Source organism: Triturus cristatus, chromosome 7 (genome assembly GCF_964204655.1).
Source record: "Triturus cristatus chromosome 7, aTriCri1.1, whole genome shotgun sequence".
Lineage (NCBI taxonomy): Eukaryota > Metazoa > Chordata > Amphibia > Caudata > Salamandridae > Triturus > Triturus cristatus.
The window spans coordinates 1,615,249,454-1,615,272,275 of NC_140590.1; the positions used below are offsets into that span (position 1 = coordinate 1,615,249,454).

The 22,822-nt window shown below is 47.9% G+C and overlaps 1 protein-coding gene and 2 long non-coding RNA genes across 4 annotated transcripts in view; 2 read left to right on the forward strand and 1 right to left on the reverse strand.

Moving 5' to 3' along the window:
• Nucleotides 1-22,822, forward strand: part of LOC146812512 (uncharacterized) — a 480,077-nt gene that overhangs the window by 336,597 nt on the left and 120,658 nt on the right. The gene's annotated exons all lie outside the window — the stretch shown is intronic.
• LOC146812516 (targeting protein for Xklp2-A-like) overlaps nucleotides 1,635-22,822 on the reverse strand; it is an 89,196-nt gene continuing 68,008 nt past the window's right edge. For both annotated transcript variants that reach the window (XM_085619522.1, XM_085619521.1), the window contains 8 exons: nucleotides 10,016-10,154; nucleotides 9,656-9,875; nucleotides 9,144-9,242; nucleotides 8,887-9,057; nucleotides 8,566-8,712; nucleotides 8,242-8,353; nucleotides 7,754-7,944; nucleotides 1,635-2,105 (listed from right to left, as the gene is read on the reverse strand). In XM_085619522.1, coding sequence (XP_085475648.1) covers nucleotides 1,995-2,105; nucleotides 7,754-7,944; nucleotides 8,242-8,353; nucleotides 8,566-8,712; nucleotides 8,887-9,057; nucleotides 9,144-9,242; nucleotides 9,656-9,875; nucleotides 10,016-10,154 — 1,190 coding nt within the window. In that variant the 3' untranslated portion in view covers nucleotides 1,635-1,994. The remainder of the gene's footprint in view (nucleotides 2,106-7,753; nucleotides 7,945-8,241; nucleotides 8,354-8,565; nucleotides 8,713-8,886; nucleotides 9,058-9,143; nucleotides 9,243-9,655; nucleotides 9,876-10,015; nucleotides 10,155-22,822) is intronic.
• The window catches only part of LOC146812517 (uncharacterized), a 59,698-nt gene continuing 42,499 nt past the window's right edge, over nucleotides 5,624-22,822 (forward strand). The window contains exon 1 of the long non-coding RNA XR_014966869.1: nucleotides 5,624-5,655. This is a non-coding gene — a long non-coding RNA (uncharacterized LOC146812517). The remainder of the gene's footprint in view (nucleotides 5,656-22,822) is intronic.

Consider the following 22,822-nt stretch of genomic DNA (forward strand, 5'->3'; position numbering starts at 1 on the left):
GCTCTTTCGCATTTTGAGGGAATTTGCTACTACGTTGCTCTTGATGTAACCAGGATGCAAGGAGGCCTATGCTTCTCCACCCTTGCCATTACTACCCTAGCAGAGGCTGGCTCTATTAAAGACATCTCACCCCTGGTCCAGGCTGCTGTAGGGCGTTGAAGTAACAGTTTCTTCCTTTGGAAGTCAGCAGGTTCTCTTGGAGACATGATTAAGCAGGTTTAGATTTTAATTACACCCCATGAGTGCCTGCTGGCTGTTTAACAAGGGCTTTGTACACCCGGTTGACTGGCATTGGCGAAGATCTGGAGGGGTATGTGCCCACCCATTTTTCAGGTGAATTTGTTTACAAGTCCTGACCCACCCCCTGCTGACTCCAGGTCATGGAATGAGCCCTACTCAAACTGACCTCCTTTGGGATACCCTCCATATTAGATTTTATTCCTACTCTCCTTCGGTGCGATCAGGTTTCTGACTGGCTCCATGTGTTTCTTCTGGCCTTGTACTCCGAGCCTTCAGTGGGATGCGAAGACCCTCCCCATTTAAGAGGCATTTAACTTCTCCCACTTTCTGAGGGCCTACATTTCAGCCTCGACTCCACTTTTTCCTTATTAACAGAGCGCTTAGTTTAGCATAGAGTAGAGTCCTTACTCTGTGTCAATGCCTGTGCTCTTGCCCTTTATCACCATGGGTTTTGGTGTTGGGATAGACTTAGTCTACTTGTTTAATTTCAGCCACACTACATTCTTGTGGTCTTACCTGGCTCTTTCACCTCCGTTTCAGCAAACTGCTCAACGTTGGCACTCTCTCCCTATGTTAACTGTTTCCTTTGGCTTCTTCTCATCGCTTAACAGCAAAATGTCTTTGTGAGGTGTTTCTGCTGCGAGCGTCGTGTATATAGTGGCCCACCTCGGTTTCTTGGGCAGGAATTCCATATGTGTCACTTCCCACCAAGCTGTGGTCCTTTTGAAGGCAAATGTTGCAAATCTCATGGGTGAACTTGGTGGCACTTCAAGCAGAACCTAAAGGGGTATGTTCCATCCCAGGCCCACATTGATTTCCTTTCAACGACAAGCTCCAAAAGAAACTTCGGTTTTCTTCAGTGAAAACTGTTCCCCCTCAAAACATCAGTTTTTCCACCGACTTCTGCACTCCTGGTTGTTCTTTCACACCCAACCGCACAAAAGTCTGACAAAAGCGAGCATGAAGAAACTACAAAAGCTGATTCCAGACCAAACTACCAGCGGAAAGAATGAAACAGCATATGACTCCAGAAAACATTCTCACTGCAATTTTGACAGGTTGGACAGATCTGGCAGGGTGCTACACATGAGGAATGAAGGTTGCAGTGGAAATGGACAGAATAAAGGCAACAATGACTGGTCCTAAAAGGACATTAATCCATTAACAGGGCACCCCAGCACAGATAACTTTCAAGGAAGGGTCACGCAGAGGATGGGCGGACAGGTGTTGGCCCAGCCAGGGCATAAGCAGGAATCTGACCAAGACTCACCTCGCCTTTGCACAAGCTCACTATTATGGCGAACAAAGTGTTGCAACAGGGCCCAAGAGGTACCCTATCCTGGAGAAAAGACATTGATACAACAGTCTAGTAAAGTACTACGTGACAGAACAGGCACATTTCTAAAACTTTATTATAAGTATACAAGGTTAAAACACCTGCACATAATAGTAAGATAACACTATCGATTCTGCATACTTATAAGAAAGGGTGCATGAGATCCAAAGCAAGCTGGTTATCAGTTCATGATGGTCGTGCAGGGGATTTAGATGCCTCAGCCAGCAGCACACAACATATGACTCCCTATATACAGAGGTTGTAGATGGCCCCCACTCCATCCTCCAGCCCAACTATGTACACAAAATAAAAATCCACTACTGGTCCATCGTAGAGCACCCAGAGCTCGACTGAAACAAGTAATGTCCTTCGTAATACAAGTGCAGATGTACAGAAAAAGAAAAAAAAAAAAAAAAGCTCAGCACTGGAAGCGGTCTGAAAAGTTGGGCGATTTGGGAACAGTCAATGGCACCAGACTGGCCTTCACTTCCACGGTCTTGTATTTTCTCACTGGTTGAGCTCTGTGCACCTGTAAAAGCAAAAAGTAGGCAAAGTAAACTGTAAAGTAATGAATGCATCAGTCTATCCTATACACCACTCAAACATCTTCATTAAAGGTATACTAGATTTTAGATCAGGGAACTTAAGGCGGAGATCTTTTAACCAACCACTATGCCCTGAAACCATAAGGAAGAAGTGGGGCCAAGGGGGGGGGGGTGTGGACTGGGAGGGCCCTTGTGGGCAGCAGGGGCGGTGTGGAGGGCCCTATGACGCTGCCCCAGAGAACAAAGGGGCCTACAACTCAGACCACCCACAGCAGAGTGGGCGCTGGGCCTTGAAGGGAGGCCTACTACATTGAACTTGAGCGAGGGGGCCACTGCAATTGGTGGCCTGCAGTGTCGAGAGGCCCTCATCAACAGCAACGAAAGGTGCAGAGGTGAGAAGGACCATGGCAGCGACAAAGAAGGTGGGGAGACCCATACTCGGCCAGGGCCATCGGCTGGCAGAGGTTCAGGAGGCCATAATCCTGCTGCCAAGATCGCCCAAAGTAGGTAGCATGGTGGGGCCTGGCTGAGAGGCCTACTGCGAGGATACCGAGGGAGGGACCCAGACGAAGCACGAGATGGCAGGGCTGTGAGTAGAAGTGGTGAGAAAGAAGATCAGAATGGCTGTGGAGAAGGGAGACACATACCCGGCCAGATCCTTCGCCTGGTGGTGGGGAGAGGACGCAGACGATTGGCAGGGGAGCCAAGCGCATATTGGAAGGTGTTTAGGCTGGAGGGTCTCTTCGTTGCGGCTGATCGGGGCCTCTGAACATTGCAGTGGAGAGAGAGCGAGACCTCACTAGCGGCTGGAGAGCTTCGGGGAGCCGCTGCCTCTGGGACTGAATACAGAAGACAGGGGTGACCTGGCCTCGCACCACCGGCCGAAAGGGAGACCCACCCCACCTGACATCACCAGCAGTAGTGCTATTCATGCGCTCTAAGAACATGACAAACATCAGACACGACCCCCGCTAGTGAGCGACCCAGCAATGTCCTCGGTAAAGAAGTAAGGGGGGAGATCCGTGAAAGAGATGCCCGCTAAGGGATCCAGGTCTGGGGAGAAAGGAAGCAGAGCGTCTTCAGCCCTGAGAGCCCACACAGACCCAGAAGAGGGAGATGTTCCGATCACTCACTCCTTCCTTGAATCACTTCAATATCCTTCGAGAGGACTTTCAAAAGCGAGGTGAAAGATCAGTCGTGACAGATCAGTCGTGACGTTGACGCAATTTGGGAGAGGGTAGCAGCGATTGAAGAACATGAGCAAACTAAAGGCGAAGCGATTGAACAACTTCAAGAGGTGATTTGCTTGCAAGACCAACAGCTAGACCTGCAGGCCCATGCCGAGGACCTCGAAAACCACTCACTACGGAACATTCACGTCAGAGGGGTCCCTTCGTAAGCAGAGGGGTCAGACGTGGCCCAATACCTTCAGGGACTGTTCCGATACATTCTAGGTGTACCACAAGATTGAGGTCCGCTTTGACCCGGCGCACTGCGTGGGCCTGCCGAGGCGCGCTCCTGCAACTCCCCCGGACATACTAGCCTTCCTCCCAGACTTCCCTCTTAAAGCACGCATACTGTGAGAGTCCCGGTCGAAACAACCCCTCAAATACCAAGGGCACCTTATAGCTCTATCAGGACCTAGCCTCCATCACTTTACAAAAGATAAAGGCTTTTAAAGAGATGACCGCTCACCTGAGAGAACAAGGGGTGGCACATTCCTGGGGCCACCCTTTTCGTCCGATATTTAAATGGAATGGCAAGCTTCACAAACCCAGGTCTCTCCAAGACACTTGCAAGATACTTGGTTTGGAACTGCGTAGCCCGGAAGAGTCACCTAGCCGCACACAGAGGTCGTCAGGAGACGGATGGCAGAGAGTAGGGCGCAGAAGGGGAAAGAAGAGGCGGTCGAAAAGGACGACGATATTGCAGAAGTTCTCTGGGACTTCTACGCCAAGCTGTATAGCAAGGACCCACAACTTAGCGCGGATGGAGAGTCCTACCTACAGGGGGCCGCCACAACAGCCCTGAACAAAACGGGGGTGGACGCTCGTCAAGCGCCGATCAGGATTGAGGAGGTGACCGGGGCGATTTCAAGTCTCAAACCTCTGAAAGCGCCGGGCCCAGATGGCTTCTCAGCTGGGTTCTACAAATCCTCCTGCCCACTTCTTGCCCCCAATCCTGACGTGGATTTTTAACTCCTTCTGCGGTCCTGGTACAATCCCCCCAGAGATTGTAACCCGGATATAGTGGTCATTCCCAAACCTGGGAAGGACGCAACCCAATGCGGATCTAATCACTCAATCTCCTTGCTCAACCTGGACCTAAAATTGTTCATGGGGATTCTCCTGGCCAGATTGGGCCCGCGCATGCCCGGTATCATTGAACCAGACCAATCCGGCTTTATTCACAATCGACAGAGTAGCGACAACACCAAACGCATTTTGCATCTCATCAACAAAGCCCATTGCACGAAGATGGATGGCCTATTGGTGGTAGACCCCGAGAAGGCCTTCAGAGTAGACTGGGGCTTCCTAGACAAAACGCTGGGTCATTTTGGAGACCAGTTTCGGGCCTCGGTGGCAAGCTGTTACGCTAGGCCCAAGGCGACAATCAGGGTAAATGGAATGACCTCACAGCCGTTTGAGATTCAGAGGCATGAGACAAGGGTGTCCTTTGTCACCCCTCCTCTTTGCACTATATGTGGAGCACATAGCTCAAAAGATTAGGGACAAGCCAGACATTCTGGGCATCCCCTTCGGAGGAGAGACACACACTGAGTCTATATGCCGGCAACATCTTGGCAACTTTGGAGACCCCGGAGCGTTCTGTTCCGGCATTTTTGCGCGAATTGACCTCCTTTGGCCAGGTTTCTGGCTTTAAGGTAAATGTTGGAAAATCCATGGTCCTGCGCCTGGGTCGAAACGTGAATCTGCCAGAGACTAACTAGCCGTCTTATAGCAAACTCGAGATATATTTCCCTACCTAGGGGTGGTCTTAACCCACTCTACTGCACGGACAATCGTGCAAAATTACTCCAAACTGCTTTCCTAGATCACAAAAGACCTTAAACAATGGCAAAACTCACTATCGCTACTCTGCCGCATAGCAGCCATTAAAATGTCCATCTTACCCAAAGGACTCTGTTTCAAACTCCACCGGCCTTGCCGCCACCCGGGACACTCCACAAAATACAGCAGGCGGTGCAACAGTTTGTTTGGGCCAGGGCACGCCCTCGCAAGCGCAGGGACCTCTCCCACAGACCTCCACATGAGGGAGGGCTGGGCATACCGAATTTCCTGGAATACTTCAGGGCAACACAACTCGGATACTTGGTGGAATGGATCAGACCAGAGTCCGAAAAACGAGTTCAGGGGTAGATAGACTTTATACCGCCAGATGGGACTTGCCCCATATCTTGTCATACAAACGACTGTCCCGCCGATCACACCACCGGGATATTTTAGCGCTATTATTTGCCTCAGTTCACAGGGCCTGCCTTGGGGGGGGGGGGGGGGGGGGGGGGGGGGGGGGGTCTTAAATAACGGTATATGATCACATTATAACTTCTAGCCCATTTCAGCAGCACAGAGCTTTCGGATGTCATGCAGCAGGGATTTGAGGTAGAAGTTGAAATTAAAAACAAAAAAAATTGTCAAGAAGTCAGGCTTTTTGTGCAGATTATGTTTCAAAGCATAGTCCAAAGTTACAACAAAAAGCTGTAGAAAGCAATATGTAATAGAAATTGGGTTGATGCTAATAGAACAGCTGTTGCTGCAGTTATTAAGACTTGTAAGCGTCTTTCACCACTCATTGGCAAGAAACTGTAGGCCCTAATGTTGTAACCATCTAGCTTTCTTCCTGGATATGCTGAAGTTCAAAGTGGCCTACAAATAATGGACATGCTACAATGAATCAAGAAGGCAGAGTCCAAATTGTGGCTCCCATGAAAAGGCATACACACCGGTTGTGCACTTCAGGGAGTAAGTACATACCCTTTAACCAACCCAGAGAAGAAAGTGTTACACCTGACAAGTGTTACACCTGACATCAGGGTGCAACATGCATAGCAACATCCCTGCCGAAGAAATCCACTTGTTGGGTTTCCTTTAGAACAGCCTTACTTTGTCCTAAGGAATAAGATTCCAAGGAAAAAATGTTGGCCCATATTTTCCTGTTATACAGGCCAAAATACTTCAAAATATGCTTATCCTCAGACGCATCTAGGGGCACAATAAAAGGTGAGCATGGGTTAAAACAGACAAGGTCGTTTTGGTAGAAGCCAATTTCCACTGACTGGGCATGCCCTGCCACACAAACCAGGGTATTGCCCAAGACAGTGTTTCACAAAACGCTGGGTCACAAGCCGAATGGCAGTTAAGAAAAATCCAATAAATAAATAAAAAATGCTTTTAAATTCTGTATTGGTCACATTTGAAGCGCTTCAAAAAGGATAGAGGTAAAATATCAGGTGGTCTTAAATTGAGTCTTTTACATGAGGTTTGGCATTTACAAACTCCTCTCACTTTGCAGTCATAGAAAAAAAAAATTACATTGAATTTGTGACAATCCGGAGGCAAAGAGCATGCACATTTTCTACTTGGGCTATCTAGTGCCTCCATTCTCCATCTGGTGTATACAGGAAACTCTTACTGGTCACAATCGTTTAGTCTAGTCCTCCATGCAATCGCCTCAACATAGTGAGGAACTGTCATGAAAGTATGGTCTACCCCCTGCTGAAACCACTGCCCTCACATACACTTTCCATCTCAATTGGTTATGGTCTAGAAAATTAGGACCTTCTTATTTGAAGCAGTTACAGGGGGATGCCTTCCCCACTCTTTCGAGAAAATAGTGCAGCAGATCCTGCAATCCCTTGGTTTGCGAATGGGGTTAAGCCCAATACATTCTCTGCGGGAGCTGCCAAAAGACTGAAGATAACATGCTACTAAAAAACTATTCTACAGCCTTTAGGCTGTGTTACTACACGTTAATGGCAACTGCAACGTACCATGGTATTTAATGGAATACGTCAGGCAGTAACTAAGAAAGATCTAATGACAGTAAAGACGAAAGTTTTTTTATTTACGAGTGTGAGAGGGGTGGGGCACCTCACAGAATGGTAACATGGACCAGTGAGGGGGGGGGGGGGGGGAAGAAAAAAAAAAAAAAGCCAACGTTATCCTAAAACCTCTTTACATGTTAGCAGGTTAAGCAGACCAATAATAGCAGAACACTACATTCTTAGAAAAGAGCAGCAGACTAAGATTACTTACTCATCTTGTTGTGCACAACAGTCCTGGCAACTCCGTCTCTTAGGGGGGGGGGGGGCAACTCAGTCTCTTCACTACCCTGGTCACCTTGTAATTCAAATGAGGTGCACTGGCTGTGAGGTGTGCTATGTGAGATCTGCAGTCTCACAAAAAGATGTAACTTTTTTTTATTCGGGCTTCAATAACTTGGGTAGGATGTTTTACTGAGTTTGCCATGCGGAAGATGGGCATGGGCTCAGATCCTTTAATAATAAAGCATCAAATTAACGAAAGTGCACTCAAATGGGCAAAATAATTATAGCACCATAGGTGAGAGCAACTCTGATTGTACAGATTGTATCATATCAAGCTTCACTTACCAGCTCATTCCTCCTCCTTTGGGCTAGCTCTTCCCTCTCTTGCTCTTCTTTTCTCAGGCGATCCTCTTCTTCCATCTTCTCTTTTATGGCCTCCAGCTCAGCAATCCGCCTCTCAAATTCCTGTCTCTCCTTTGCACGCTTTTCAGTCGCCAGCTCAAAACTATCCTGAACTATTGGACCAGAAAGGCTCTCTAAGTTTGGAGACAGATGAACAGATTGGTACAACACAGAAAACCACACAATAGTAATATTGAAACCCTCTCTGCAAGTCCAGCTAAAGCATTAGATTGAATCTCAAATCTAACCATGCACATACTGTGAAGAAAATAGTAAAAGGTCTTACAAGTGTAGACAGAGTGAGAAACACCAATGAAACTAGTTAATAGCAACTAGTGCAACAGTCCGATCACAAAGCAAGCTCCCTATTAATCCATATGCCCTAACCCCCTCAACACCTCTAAAAGATTTACTACGATCACAAGTCTCACCAGGCAAAACTCTGCTTTCCCTCTTTGGCACAAATGGCTCCTGGTGGATGATTGTGTTGGGACGAGCTTTAAAGCATGCTGCTTCTTTCTGCTGTTTCAGCTCTTCTTCAATCTGCAGACAAAACGTTTATCACTACAAAGTCACTACCTCTACTCAGAGTAACAGTCATCACGGGGAGAGGCCTGGCCAATTTCATAGACAAAGCACTGTCCTTGTGAAATGGCAGACACTGGAATCATGGAAACAATTAGTTGTGCATACGGCTGCAAGAACATGCATTTTGCTGTATTTTCCACATTTATGGCCCAAAAGTATGGACACACCTGCTGCTTCCAGCGTAGGGATTTAATTGCTGCTCTCTCCTCAATCTGTAGGTGAAACGGCTCTGGGTTTGTTGGACCCTTGATCTTTTTCTCAGGCAAAGATATCTGCTCGAAGTGAGGAAGAGGAAGGGCTTTGAATACAGGTACCTAAAAGAAAAGAAAATCGAACACATGACTTGTGATGTCACATGCTGCCTCAACCAGGTTTGCCAAACATTGCATGCTGGGTGATGCTAGGGCTGTAGAAGATCTTGGTTTATAGCCAGATAATACATAGATGAGCCAGCTAGATAAATCTTGCTACAACATTGAAAAACTCACCTCCTCCTTCCTTAGTTCTTCCAGTTTCTTCTCTTTCTGTGCCAGGCGTTCTTTATCCCTAGAGTCGAAGGAGAAGGGTGCATGTTCAACCAACCTTTGCTCTGGAATTTTAGGTTTGAATGGCACACCATAATGTGGCATTGGATTTGCCTTAATTAATGGCAGCTCTTCCTACAAGAAAGGAAATTGAAGTAAGAATTATTCCCTGTATTGGGATGTCTACTGAAGAGAACTAAGATAACTGCTCTGTATTGCACCTGCTCTTCCTCATGGACAGGCCTACGAACTCTGTTCTTCAGAGAAAATGCAGGAGACTTCGGGACAGTTGGGGCAAGACATTTCTTCTCTGGAACACCCTATAAATAAAAAGAAAGGAGTCCAGTCACAAGGGGAAATAAACACCACCAAATATTCCCAATCAAGGAAGTATTTGCTGGTGGAAACTTAAGAATTATCAATCACGGTACTTCCCATCCTGGTCAGATTGCTTCTACTAAACTATATAGTTCAATCTAATCTCTAGAATAAGATTGTGCCCACAGATGAACACTGAAATTGTAGAACCAAAGAAATCCAGATAATTGCAAGAAGACTCCGACGAGGAGCAACAGAGGGACCATAGATTGGTTAGTTACGTGTCAATGGGCTTATAGTGTGTGCTCCAAGGAGACCCAATGTTCTTAAAAGGAATATATCAATTTGGAATCATCCTTTTTAGAGACGTAGCCCTGGTAACTGGTGAATGACCAATGAAGCCATCACATCTTACCACAACTTCCTCAAGCATTTTAGTCGGACAAGGCCTTGAATGAAAAGTGAATTTGTCCTCCTCTGGCTCCTCTCTCTTTGCCTCACGCTCTTGGATCCTCTTTTCAAGTTCCAAATTAAAGCCAATAGGCTTGGTGGGCTCCTTCACAGACTGCTTCTTTGGAAGGATCAGTGCCCCATCCAGGACCCTGTGATCCAATTCCTGGGCTCGAAATTTGTACCTGTAAATGAGATCACAACAACAGTGAGCAACAGTATTGTATGCTTAAATTAGACACCATTAAATCAAGCCAGAGCATCTAGCACTGAAATAAAGCTTGTCGGCACTTGAGATGGACACAGCGCCGTATTGGACACATACTGTTGCAACTTCTCCAGTTCTTCCGCCTCTACTTCAGCTGTACTTTTGCAGGTCACTGGGCGGTGACGTTTTTTTGTCTCCAGCTGTGGTGTCTTGGGATTAGTCAGCTTGGCTTTCATGCATTTCAGTGGTGATGGACCTTCAAAGAAAGCAGCAGTCTATTAGAACTGCAGAATACATACTTCAAAACAGTAACATGTGGCCGCAATACCTCACCCAAGCATCAAGAAAAACATCAGAAATGTTTCACCTCAAACCCCAAAGTAAGCATCTGCAGTAAAATTGAAGTGGCAATGTAGGAAAGTGGATCATCATGCAGTGTGGTTGTGAGACATCACTATAATAAGGTCACAATCTTCATCAGGTTCAGTTAGGTCCAATAACAACCTTTATCTCAGTCCTTAGTAGCTCTGGCACAGAGCAGTCAGGCTTAATCAAAGGAACAAATGTAAAGCATATAGAAGTACCTAAAAAAAAAAGAAAAAAAAAAAAAAAACACCTTGTTGGTATTGGATTTTTAGTCTTGAGATCGGTACAATCACAAATCTATCAAAAGAAACGAGATGTGTTTTTAATAAAAATTTTAAGTAAACAACGTAGTTCAATCAGAATGCAATAGTCATTTAAAGTAGCTTAGCCTTTCTGCCCGATGGCTCAAAACTGCCAATACTCTTTGGTGGGCCACAATGGGTTGGGAGCCAGTCACAAGGACCTCTCAGGTCCTACTGTCAGTCATCTGTTGGGTCGCACAGTCACAGAATCTTTATGCTTTATCGCAGTCCAGCAATGAAGTTGTCCTGATGCTGGAGAAGCTATGACCAGCAGCAAGTCTTCCTGTGGCCACCATGGGATCTACAGCTGGCCTTAGGACCATCTCCCATGATTCACTAGGGGAGTCCAACGCAGGTCCAGACACAACTGGTCAACTGTTAATGTTATTGACATTTCTAAAGAGCAAACTGCTACCCGAAGGTGTCCTGGCGCTACTTGAAGTCCTACAAGAGTCCTGAGCAAAAGGGGTGAAAACCAAAGCCTAAGACTAGACGGTAAAGAGCCAAGTCTTCAAAGCCTTTCTAAAGGCAAGCAGGCTTGGCAAGGCGCTAAGATGCAGCGGGAGGCCATTCCATGCCTTGGCTGCACCAACCACAATCTTCCACCCCAATTGGCCTTTTTAGCGAAAGGCACAGATACCAGTTTAGCTTCTGAAGAGCATAAACATCTAGTTGGTATATACCATTGGAATTGCATTTTGAGATGGTTGAGCCCGGTTCTGTAAAGGGCTTTGTGTACTGTGCACAGGGCCTTAAACTGCACCAGTTTTCGCACCGGCAACCAGTGAAGCCTAATCTCAGCTGAGATGGAGGCATGTTTTGGGGTGCCAGTCAGCAATCTGGCCGCTGTGTTCTGCAAAAGTTGTAATTTGTTAATTAGTCCTTCCTGGATAGTGACAAACTGTTACAATAATCCAGTCTGGACATCACTAAATCAGTGATAACTGATGGCTCTCTTTAGGCAAGACTGGCAGGATTTTCTTACAAGCTTTTAGAATGTAGGCGGTGGATGAGACCACTGCAATCACCTGGTCCTTGAGGCTAAGTTGGTCTAGCCATAATTCCCAAATTGTTTGCCTTTTTCACCGGAGTGGGAAGAGGACCTAGTGTGTCAGGCCACCACACCAGGGTCTAAAAAGTGGTGTCATTGCTGAACAAAACAACCTCAGTCTTAATGGAGTTCAGTTTGAAACAGTTTTGGGCCATCCAGTTGCCCACCGCTATCATGCAGTCATGAAATCTGGATGCCCTTCCCTGCAACACTCCTGGCCTGAACGAGACCACAATTTGGGCATCTGCATACGAAATTAAAACCAAATGATTCAATCAGGGGGCCCAATAGCAACACAGATGTTAAAAAGCGGGGGGCTTAAGGACAACCCCTGGGGGACCCCACAAGGCAGAGAGTACGGTTTGGTTGAGAATTCGCCTAGGTTGACTGTCAGAAAGGATTTAAATAGTTTCCATGCCGAGCCCTGTACTCCAATCTCTCGCAGCCGGTCCATCAGCAAAACATGATGGACCGTATTAAAGGCTGCAGAAAGGTCCAGCATAACCATAGCTGCTTTTCCTCCGTGATCAAGAATAGCCCTGATCTCCTCGGTAGATTCAAGTAACGCAGTTTCTGTACTATGGCCACTGCGAAAGCCATATTGAGTAGGGTCTAGTACCGGAGCTTTTTCCATGAAGGAACTAAGTTCATTCACGATTTTCTCTGAGATTTTTGCAGGAAGTGGGAGTCTGGATATAGGTCTAAAATTATTCACATCCTTAGGATCTAGACTCTGCTTTTTGAGCAAGGGTAGTATTGATGCCTCTTTCCACAGTTTGGGAAAAGATCCATCTGTAAACATGGCATTTATAATGGAGGTCAGGATAGAAACGACAGGCTCAGCTGCCAATTTAAAAACGAGACTGGGCATGGATCAAAGGGCGAGCCCGTTTTCACTTTTAAAAAAGTACATTAGAAATGTCTAGGGTGGTACTTGCAGTAAACTTGACTGTGACCCGGAGCTTATTCCCATCTCAGAGTCCAGTAGATATTTTGCAGAGGTCACGCTCCCAGAGCCAGTGAAGGAAGAGAAGAGGGCATCTTTTGTCAAAGATTTTTTTTTCCCCCAGATTGGCCTGAATAGGCAGGGGCTGGATATGCCAAAGAAGTTGCGGTTTTAAAAAGTTCTTTGGTAGAGTTTTTGGCAGAGTTGATTTTCTTCACAAAGAACTCTTGCTTCGTTTCCTGCAGCATCTTTTTATACTGGGCTAATCCGGTTTTATATTAATTTGTTTCTTTATCCTTCTATTCCCTCCAAGATCTCTCGAGGTGCTTACAGACCAATTTCTGGTCTCAGAGTTCTTGGGTATACCACGGAGCAGAGGGTCGTACACTGCTAGATCGAAGGAGTTTTTTGGGGCAAATTTATTTCCGGCTGCTTCCAGCCAGTTAGTATATTGAAGCGCAGCCTCATCCAGGTCTGTCGGAGGACTGAAAGATGTGGAAGTTAGCACCTCCTGTAATTCATCTGCATTTACCCTGTTCCATGCTCTACTGGCTAGCTGTTTAATTACTGGTTTTATCGTATGTCAATCAGGCAGGGCCATTTTAAACAGCACTACCTTGTGGTCTGACCAGACCACTGGAAGACCACCTAAGATAGATAGCTGCAGGTTATTGGAATATATGCCAGCCAAAGTGTGTCCTGCTTTATGGGTAGCCCCATTGACCAGTTGATTTAAATCAAGGCTACTCGCCAGATCTATCAGATTTGAGGTATCTGAATCAGCTTGCGCTTCTAAATAGAAATTAAAATCTAAATTTGTGTAAGAACTGGCACTTAACCCAGAAGCAGCTTTTGTAATAAACGGGCTTCTGGGACCAGGTGGTCTATAAATGAGGGTGCCTTTAAATGTATGGTGGGATGAAGCTAAAATCCAAAGCTTCACATTCGTCATTCGATGAGGGCTTGAACAATGCGGTTATTAATTTATGATAAATTACTGCCAAACCACCCCCTTCTTATGAGGTCTATTTAAAGAAATATAAAGATAGTCTGGTGGTGTGGCTTTCACCAAATCCAGACCTGAAGCATCATCCGTTCAAGATTCAGTTATAAATGCAATACTTATATCTTCTTCCTCAATGAGGGAGGCACATTCCAAACTATGTTTAACTAAGGATCTTGCATTTAACAGGGCGTACTTCCCGATTTGGCCTTCGTGTCGTTTGTTATTTTTACCTATATTTGGTCTCCCTTTAGTCTTCTGGAATACAAAATCCGGCAGTTTAGTTAAACAACCATGGCAAGCCAGATGACTATGTGTAGACCTAGAGTCAACTGAAATACATAGTTGGCTTTTAAAATGGTGTTATGTAAAGTTCTGCTGGAGTAGCTAATAGGCAAGGATTTACCTGCATCGTAACCAGCAGGGTGGCTGGCACTGGATGCGATCGATGCACGCAGACGGGCTTGCCTTCGGTGCACCATCGGCACGCCAGCCTAACTTGAAATATCCCCAGGGCTGTAGAGACAAACCGGCTACACAAACTCCTCCCAAAATGGCAGTCCCGTGTTAGCAAAGCAGACCCCAGGAGTGTAAAGCCCCCAGAAAAGTGCAAAGATACGAATACAGTTTTAAAATATTAAGAAACAATTGTACAAGTTACTTACCTTCCGTAACGATTTATCTGGTAGAGACAATTCTAGCCACAGATTCCTTAACGTGGAATTATCCCCAGGAATGAGACTGGACCCGGAAAACTTTCTTGCCCAGCATCTCTGCGTGCTGGGGGGGGGGTGGTACCATGCGACCCCACCCAATGTCCTCCGCAGGCGTGACGTCAGCGAGGTCATAAAAGCCCCACCCCAGCACGCTGACGTCAGTTTGCTTCAGAGAACTTTTCCACGCCACAACGTGGAGCCATCACAACAAAACTGAGGACAGCATGGGAACAGTGCGAAAAAACCAGAGAAACAAAATGAAACAAGCATTTGCAATGCAATAGGTCTTGCATTTATAAGAGTTTGAGCTATTGGCATTGTAAAATTACAATGCCTTTTATTTATGTTTTAAAACAAATAAAGGCAGTCATTTACAATGTCAGTAGCATAAACTCTCATAAAAGCAGTGTGTGGAGTGCGGCGTGCAGTGCAGCAGTGTGCGGCGTGCAGTGCAGCAGTGTGCGGCGTGCAGTGCAGCAGTGTGCGGCGTGGTTTGTAAACAAGAAAAGCGCACATCAAAGGAAGGGTGGGAGGGAACGAGCATATGGGGTGTGAGTTATAACGAAAGTTAATTGTTGTAAGAGGGGATGCAGGAAGTTAGGCTGAGCGCGCGCTGGCGAAAGCAGTCTGCTGCTTTTAAGTCAGATGCCAGCTTCGCGCTTGAATGCCTCACATGCACTGGCCATAAACCGCATTCCTAAAGTCTTGTGCCCCTTACTAAATCTCTCTGAATGCGTGAGGCGGCGCACGTGCAGGAAGTAGCTGGTGGCAAATGGAATGCGCGTGGTTGTGCGCGTAACCGCCACCCGATCCGCCTGGGAAGCCTTTGAGAGCATTTTCTGAAGCCCTTACATAAGTCTCGCTGAGCGATCGCTTACGCGATAGCCAGGCGAAACCTAACAAAAAAGGAGAGAATCACCACCAGCTGGCACCAGAAGGTGACAACAGCGGGAAAGCATGAAGGGCCACAAGCCCGGAACAGAGGAGCAACAGCAATCCACCCCCAGACTACACTGCCAAGGATGGCCACACCTCCTGAAAGGAGGAGGGCAAGGGACAGGCAATCCATCCGCAGACTAGTGCAAAGGAGGGGGCCATAACCTCCGAAAGGAGTAGGAAGTCAAAGGACAGGTAAAATAACCCCCAACGAAGAACACCGGTTGGGAATCAGAAACTTCAACAACAGAGGGGAAAAGCAAGCGTAAGCCCTCACGCTGGAGAGTAACCAGCTAGAGGGATGCCTGAACGGAAGAAAATGAAGAGGACACCCATAGAAGACAAGTCACCCAGAGGGAGGAGACTGCAAAAACCCAAGCAGAGGATCCTCGCAGAACGGGGAGGAAGGGCGGGTCGTGAAGGAATCTGCGGCTAGAATCGTCTCTAGCAGAAACATAGTTAGCGAAGGTAAGTAACTTGTACATCCGATAGAGACTACTAGCCGCAGATTTCTTAATGTAGAGTAGATACCCTAACCATACCCAGAAGGGAGGATGGCCTGTGAGAGCGCCTCCCCACCAGGAGAGAGACAGGGCCCCAACAGGGAAGCAGTCACAGGGCCAAGAAGGGAAAGGCCAGGATATCCCGACCCCAACCAAGGGACAACTGCCCAACACCCTGCAGGGGCAAACAGCGCCCAAAAAGCCGCAAAGAACACAAGGACCACCTCAACCTTCAGGGAGAAGAGGTAGAACTGGAGGCAGGGCCCACTTGAAGAAACGCATACACAGCGACAGAAAGCTGTACACACCCAAGCCTCAAGCAGCTGACAAGGCACGGACAACTGCACCACCAAAAGTGCAGACCGAAGAAGAAAGGCACAAGAGAATACAGCAAAGGTCACAAGGGTGTAGTAGAACAAACCGGACTGCACTGGCATACACGGCCAGCAGCAGACAACATCACCGAACGGTGCACCCAGGACAAGCTAGGTGCCAGTCGAAGGCAGAGGCCAGGAAGGGCCAAGAAGAGCCAGGACTCACACGGAGTGAGTGACAGACAACCAAGCTGGCCACCAGGACACAAAAACTAGGGAAACCAGTGTCCCCACGGAACACCGGAAAGAGGACCAAGGCGGACAGAAGTGCAAACCGCTACAACGCACTGCCGCAGACAGCAGGCCGGACTAGGTAAGCAACACAGAGATTGAGGAGAAGGATGGTCCAGGGCGCAACGCAAGCCACTCCAAAACCACCAGCAAGAAGATCGCACCTGCGACATACCGTGACGCCACCAAGAGCAGAAGCCCGAAGGACAACCACACCTCCCCAGCATATGAGAGCTATATAATAGCTACCAGTACCCCACATAGGGCCTGTTGCGTTCCAGAACACGAGACGCCTCTTAGGAGAAAATTTCCGCAGCAGAGGACAAACAGAAAAACCTGCGGAGAAAAACCGCAGACTGCTGGTCAAGCTGCCAAGAAGGACTACACAGAAGGCCTAATCTCAGGGCCATTTACAAGACATAAGAATCCACCTCTAGGGAAATAAGGACCTGGGTTCAGATATCTAAGGTGGTGGAGTGTGTGTATCCCACTGTGGTTGGACACACTGTTTAAATACCCCTCACACACCAGAATTGCCCTTAGTGTTATGCTTCATCATAGTGGTCTTCCCGCCCCGCTGTGGGACGGGGCGTGCTACGACTACGCGGGAGCACTGATGATATAGTGCTATGTGTGATGCAAAAGGGAGGGTCTAAAGTGAATACAGGTAAGTGTATTAAAAAGGACCTGGCCTCTTTAGACGTAAAAAACTTTAATAGGTCAAGGGAGGCTGGTACTGTTAAAAAGGTGGTGCGGAGATGTAATGTGCGGTTACTCCTAGTATGTCAACATGTTTCGATGCAGCAAGGCATCTTCGTCAGGACAAGAACAAGATCCCTCCTGTATAGATAACGTATACTTATTTTAATGACTATAGAAAATAAGTGACAATGCAATTAATAAAGCATTAATATACGATACCTAATGGTATGCTTGTATGTTTATGCATATGGAAGGACAATGCCTCATGAACCTTTTGAACGGGTGGATAGGTCAAGGTAACTCAATGGCGCCCTTTGAAAAACCTGGCTCGATGGGAGTCCATCCCACGGTTCCGCTGTAAATGTCTCAGTGCCTACACAGCTTACCAACAGCCAACAGTTTTCAAATGTTGCTGGCGCAGGGGGATATTCACAAGGTGAGGAATCCACAGGCAGATACTATATCCACCAGAAAAAGCGTTACCAAAAGGTAAGTAACTTGTTCTTCCGATGGATACTTCTGCCAGTGGATTCCTCACCTTGTGAAAAGATTCCCACAGCACTCCCACTCCCGGAGGAGGGTGTCCACCCTTCTATACCAAAAAGTCCAGAAGGACAAAACAAGCAAAGTGACCGTCCCTCACCTCGGAATCCAAGCAGTAATGCTTCGCGGAAGTGTGGAGAGAGGCCCAAGTTGCCGCCCTACAAATGTCCTCCACAGGAACAGCTCTAGATAAGGCAGATGTAGAAGACTTTGCCCTGGTAGAATGAGCTCTTATACCCTCTGGAGGTTCCTTACCGGCCAAAGAGTAACATATCTTGATGCACAAGATAACCCAACTGGAAAGGGTGCGCTTGTGCACCACTCTTTCCTGCAGCCAAAAAAGCCCACAAAGAGCTGGTCATCCACTCGAAAGTCTTTAGTCCTATCGAGGTAAAAACTCACCACCCTCTTAGGGTCCAAGCGGTGAAGCCGCTCCTCCTTGGAAGGGTGAGGGAGAGAAGGATAGAAGGTAGGAAGGGTAATGGACTGCCCCAGATGGAAAGGAGTTATCACCTTAGGGAGAAAAGCAGCCCTGGTCCCGAGTACCATTCTTTCAGCATGAATGGTCAAGAACAGGGGTTTCCAACTCAGAGCTTGAAGCTCACTTGCCCTCCTTGCCGAGGTAATGGCAATGAGAAACTGGTTTTGAAAGACAATAGCCTTAAGGGACACTTGTGCAAGGGCTCAAAGGGAGAACCCATCAAGTAAGTTAAGACAAGATTTAAGTCCCATTGAGGTATAATAAATGGAGTGGGCGGAAATGTGTTGGTCAGGCCCTTAATGAACCGCAATACAATGGGCGATTTAAACAAGGACGGCTGATCCGGCAAACAAAGGAATGCTGACAAAGCCGATAAATAACCCTTCACAGTAGCTACAGCAAAACCTTGCTGAGCGAGAGAGAGCAAACTGAAGGATGTTGGATAAACAAGCCTTCAAAGGGTCAGTAGACTTCTCTCCGCACCAAAGGACAAATTTAGACCGCCTATAGGAATAGATAAGACTTTGTGGAATGACGCCTGGCAGACAAAATTACGTCTACCATGTCAGGTGGGAGAGAAAAATCTCCAGGCATGAAGGTGTAAGCTCTGGAGGTGGGGGGTGTAGAACCTGCCCCTCCGACTGAGAGGAGCTCTGCCCTGAGAGGGAGACGGAGCGGAGGGCACAAGGAGAGGTGGAGAAGATCTGTATACCATACCCTTTTTGGCCAATCCAGGGCGATCAATATGACTTGGGCCCGGTCTTAGCAAATCTTCCTCAGAACCCGAGGTATCAAGGGTATGGGAGGAAACGGGTAAAGGAGATGCGAGTCCCATCTCAACTATAACGCGTCCCCCAAAACTCCCTGCATCCGATACTGGAGACTGCAGAATGACGGGCAGTGAGCGTTCGTGAGTGGCAAACAGGTCCACCCGAGGAGTTCCCCACGTCCGAAAGACGAGCCGAACCACCTCCAGATGGAGCCTCCACTCAGACTGTCTGCACGCTCAGTACTCCGGCCAGATGATTTGCCATCAGACAAATCTGATGATCCTGAACCCAGGACCAGAGACGCAGAGCCTCTCTGCAGAGACAATGTGACCCCACTCCACCAGTTTGTTGACATACCACATTGCGGTAGTGTTGTCTGTCAGGACCTGAACCGACAGACCGCAAAGGGAAGGGAGGAAGACCTTGAGTGCCAAACGCATCGCCCGCAACTCCAAAAGGTTGATGTGAAGCAACCTTTACTCTGGAGACCAAAGACCTTTGATCTCCAGATCCCCACCCCACCCTAAAGAGCATGCATCTGTTATCACTGTGGCCACCGATTGAGGTAGATGGAAGGGCTTTCCTTGAGACAGATTGCCCTCCATGCTCCAAGACAGATCTGCTGCAGCTTCTCTGGAGATCCTCACAGACTACCAGAGATCGCCATTGTGCTGATACCACTGCCTGCGGAGGCACCACTGGAACGCCCTCATGTGCCAGCGTGCATGGTTGACCAACAGAATGCAGGAAGCAAACAGACCGAGCAGACAAAGGACCTTCAGGACTGGAACGACCGCTCCATTGTAAAACAAAGGAATCATTTCCTGTATGTCGAGAATCCTTTGAGGTGGGAATACTCGACACACAGTAGTGTCCAGTACTGCTCCTACGAACAGGTTGCGCTGAGAGGGCACCAGGTGAGATTTGGGCATGTTTATCGAGAAACCCAATTTGTACAACAGCCGAGTTGTAACCTGCAGATGATGAAGCACCTTTTCTGGCGACTCCACTTTGATTAGCCAGTCGTCCAGTTAGGGAAAACTGGAATCCCCGACCTTCTGAGATGGGCTGCCACAACTGCCAACACCTTGGTGAAGACTCGAGGTGCAGTAGTAAGACCAAACGGGAGGACCGCAAACTGATAATGTTGCGACCCTACTGTAAAACTGAGATACTTCCTGTGCGACTTCAGGATGGGGATGTGAAAATACGCATCCTGCAAGTCGATAAACACCATCCAGTCCTCCTGTTGCAGCGTTTGAAGAACCTGCGCAAGGGTGAGCATCTTGAACTTCTCCTGCTTCAAAAAAAAGGTTCAAGATCCTGAGGTCCAGGATTGGACATAGCCTGCCATCCTTCTTCGGAATCAGGAAATACCGGGAATAGCATCCCTGACCCCTTTCCTGCTCTGGAACCACCTCTATCGCACCTTTAAGTAATGCAAGGACTTCCTCTGGCAGGAAAAGGTGGTCCTCCGAACAAGCACCTTGGCAAGGAGCGGAATTCGAGGGAATTCCCGAGCATACCCATTTTCTAAAAGATCTAGAACTCAAAAGATCTGTAGTGATCAATTCCCAATCTTGTAGAAAATGGGTAAGCCGACCCCCCCCCACAGGACCCACATGATCCAGAATGTTGGATCTAGGGCTGCTTTGAAGAGGGAGAGCTGACTACCTACAGCACGACCTCTGTTCCCGTCCCTGTAGTTCTTATACAGGGTATTTTGCTGCGGCTGCCTTAAGGTCCGAAAGGACGACCTCCCAAACCCTCTGTACCTCCTACAAGAGGAACCTCTAGGCTGTGCCTGCAGGCCCAGAGACTTGGCCGTGGCTTTGCGGTCCTTGAACCTTTCCAAGGCTGCATCCGCTTTCTTCCCGAACAGCCCAGAACCATCAAAAGGCAAGTCCAGAAGTGTTGCCTGCACATCAGGAGAGAACTCTGAAGATTTAAGCCAAGCACTCCTTGTGGCGACCGAGGAGCCCATGATCCTGGCAACAGAGTCCGCAGTGTCTACACCACTCTGGATAACCTGCCGTGCAGACGCCAGAGTGTCCGATAGTACTTAATTAAAATTCTGCCTGTCCCCCTCTGACAACTTAGGAGCCAACTGTTTAGCAGAATCTATGAGAGCGTGGATATAACGGCCCAAGAGACAAGTGGCATTTGTGGACTTTAAGGCCATACTCGCAGAGGAGAACACCTTCTTGGCCGATTGGTTGAGCTTTGTCGACTCCCTATCACTAGGAACCTGTGGAAAAGCCCCAGAAGACTTCTTTGAACAGGCAGCCTGAACCACCAGACTTTCAGGAGAAGGAGGGGGCTGTAAGAAAGTCCAGGCCTCCTGGAGCCGCCCTGTACCTCCTAGCAACAGACTTAGATACTGCCAGAGCCGGAAAGGGATTACACCAAACCTCCATGACTTGCTCAATGATGGCATCATTAAATGAAGTAAAGGCTCTACCACGGTGGAGGGAGAATGAAGAACCTCAGTGAGGCTGTTGGGTTTAAATTCAGCAGTTAGGAGCTGTAAGTCCAAAAGCTCTGCTGCTTTCCTTATGACCGTGTGGTAAGGAGCCACATCCTTAGAGGGAGCATCAGGAGGAGTAAGCTCCCATTCCGGTGACATATCAAGGCCACTTGCCTCATAGTTCCTCAAATAAGTCATCTGACTCCATGAGCTCACCCTCTTCCATTTCTTCCACCTGGTTCCTCTGCTCCTCCAAAATTCTCTGTGCTTCTCGCTTGGACCTAATCCTCAGAACCGGCGTCGCACACGACTCAGACGGAGCTGGCGTCGAACACTGGTCTGGAGGAGCAGCCTGAGTCGAACGAGGTCGAGCCGTAGCAGGGAGCAGCATCGACTCCCTCAGCACCGGGAAATGCCAAGACGGCGTCGCTGGAAAGACTGGCATTAATGGAGCCTGAGGGACCCCCAGATTAAAGGCCATTGGACCCGAAGGTGCTCCAAAGGGGTACATCGCTCTCGAAAAGACGCAATATATAGCATTTAAATAATATGATGGGTCTTGTCCGAGGCCAAGAAATGGGGGGGGGGGGGGTATGGTAAGGCTCAGATTGAGACATTACCGACTCAGGCCAATCGGTGCTGACGGTGGAGCCAATGGCTCATCAGGAGCCGGAGCCTCTTCCACCGGAGCCGGAGCCTCTTCCACCGGAGCCGGAGAACAAGTCGGCGAAGGAGCCAGAGCACGCTCCGGGGAAGCTGCAGGTGAAGTCGGGCAAACAAAAGAAGCCGGATTTGACACAGAAAGAGAGGGAAAAAACAGTCCTTATGACGTCGAGGAGCAGGTGAAGTCGAACTCGGAGCCGTCTCCTTATCTGAACGGCGTCAAGAGCCGTGCCTCTTCTTTTTATGTTTCTTAGACTTCGAAGCATGACCAGACGTAGACTTCGAGCTTGACCTGGACCTCGATCTTGAACGCCTTCTACCCCTATTCTCCTTCCTCATTTGCACTATAGATAGCTTAGCTTCTCTTTCCTTTAAGGCCTTTGGATTAATCTTGCGGCAGCAAGAGCATCCCTCAATGTCGTGATCCGACGACCGGCACCAGACATCATCCTCGTGTGGATCCGTAATGGACATGTGTTTACCACACTCTCTACAGGGCTTGAACCCTGACTTAGTCGACATCTTGAAAAAGAAGAAAGCAGAAACACCAGCAGAAACACAAAGTAACCAGTAAAGCTACAGAGTCCCAGAAAACAGTTGTATTAGACTGCGCAGGAAAAAAAGGGAACTGACGCCATCGAGGTCCTCTTATGGATCCAGTGACGTCAGCAGAGCCGCGCTTCTGTGACATCGTTCTAGTCGGCGTGGAGAGCTACAAAAGTTTCCGAATGTTGCTGGCGCAGGGGATATTCACAAGGTCAGGATGTATCCATCAGAAGTCAAGTTTCCACCTAGTCACTGCAGTGGTGGCACAATTAAATACTACAGTCAACTAATGAAATTTAACTTACCACCCTTGGGTACTTCTTG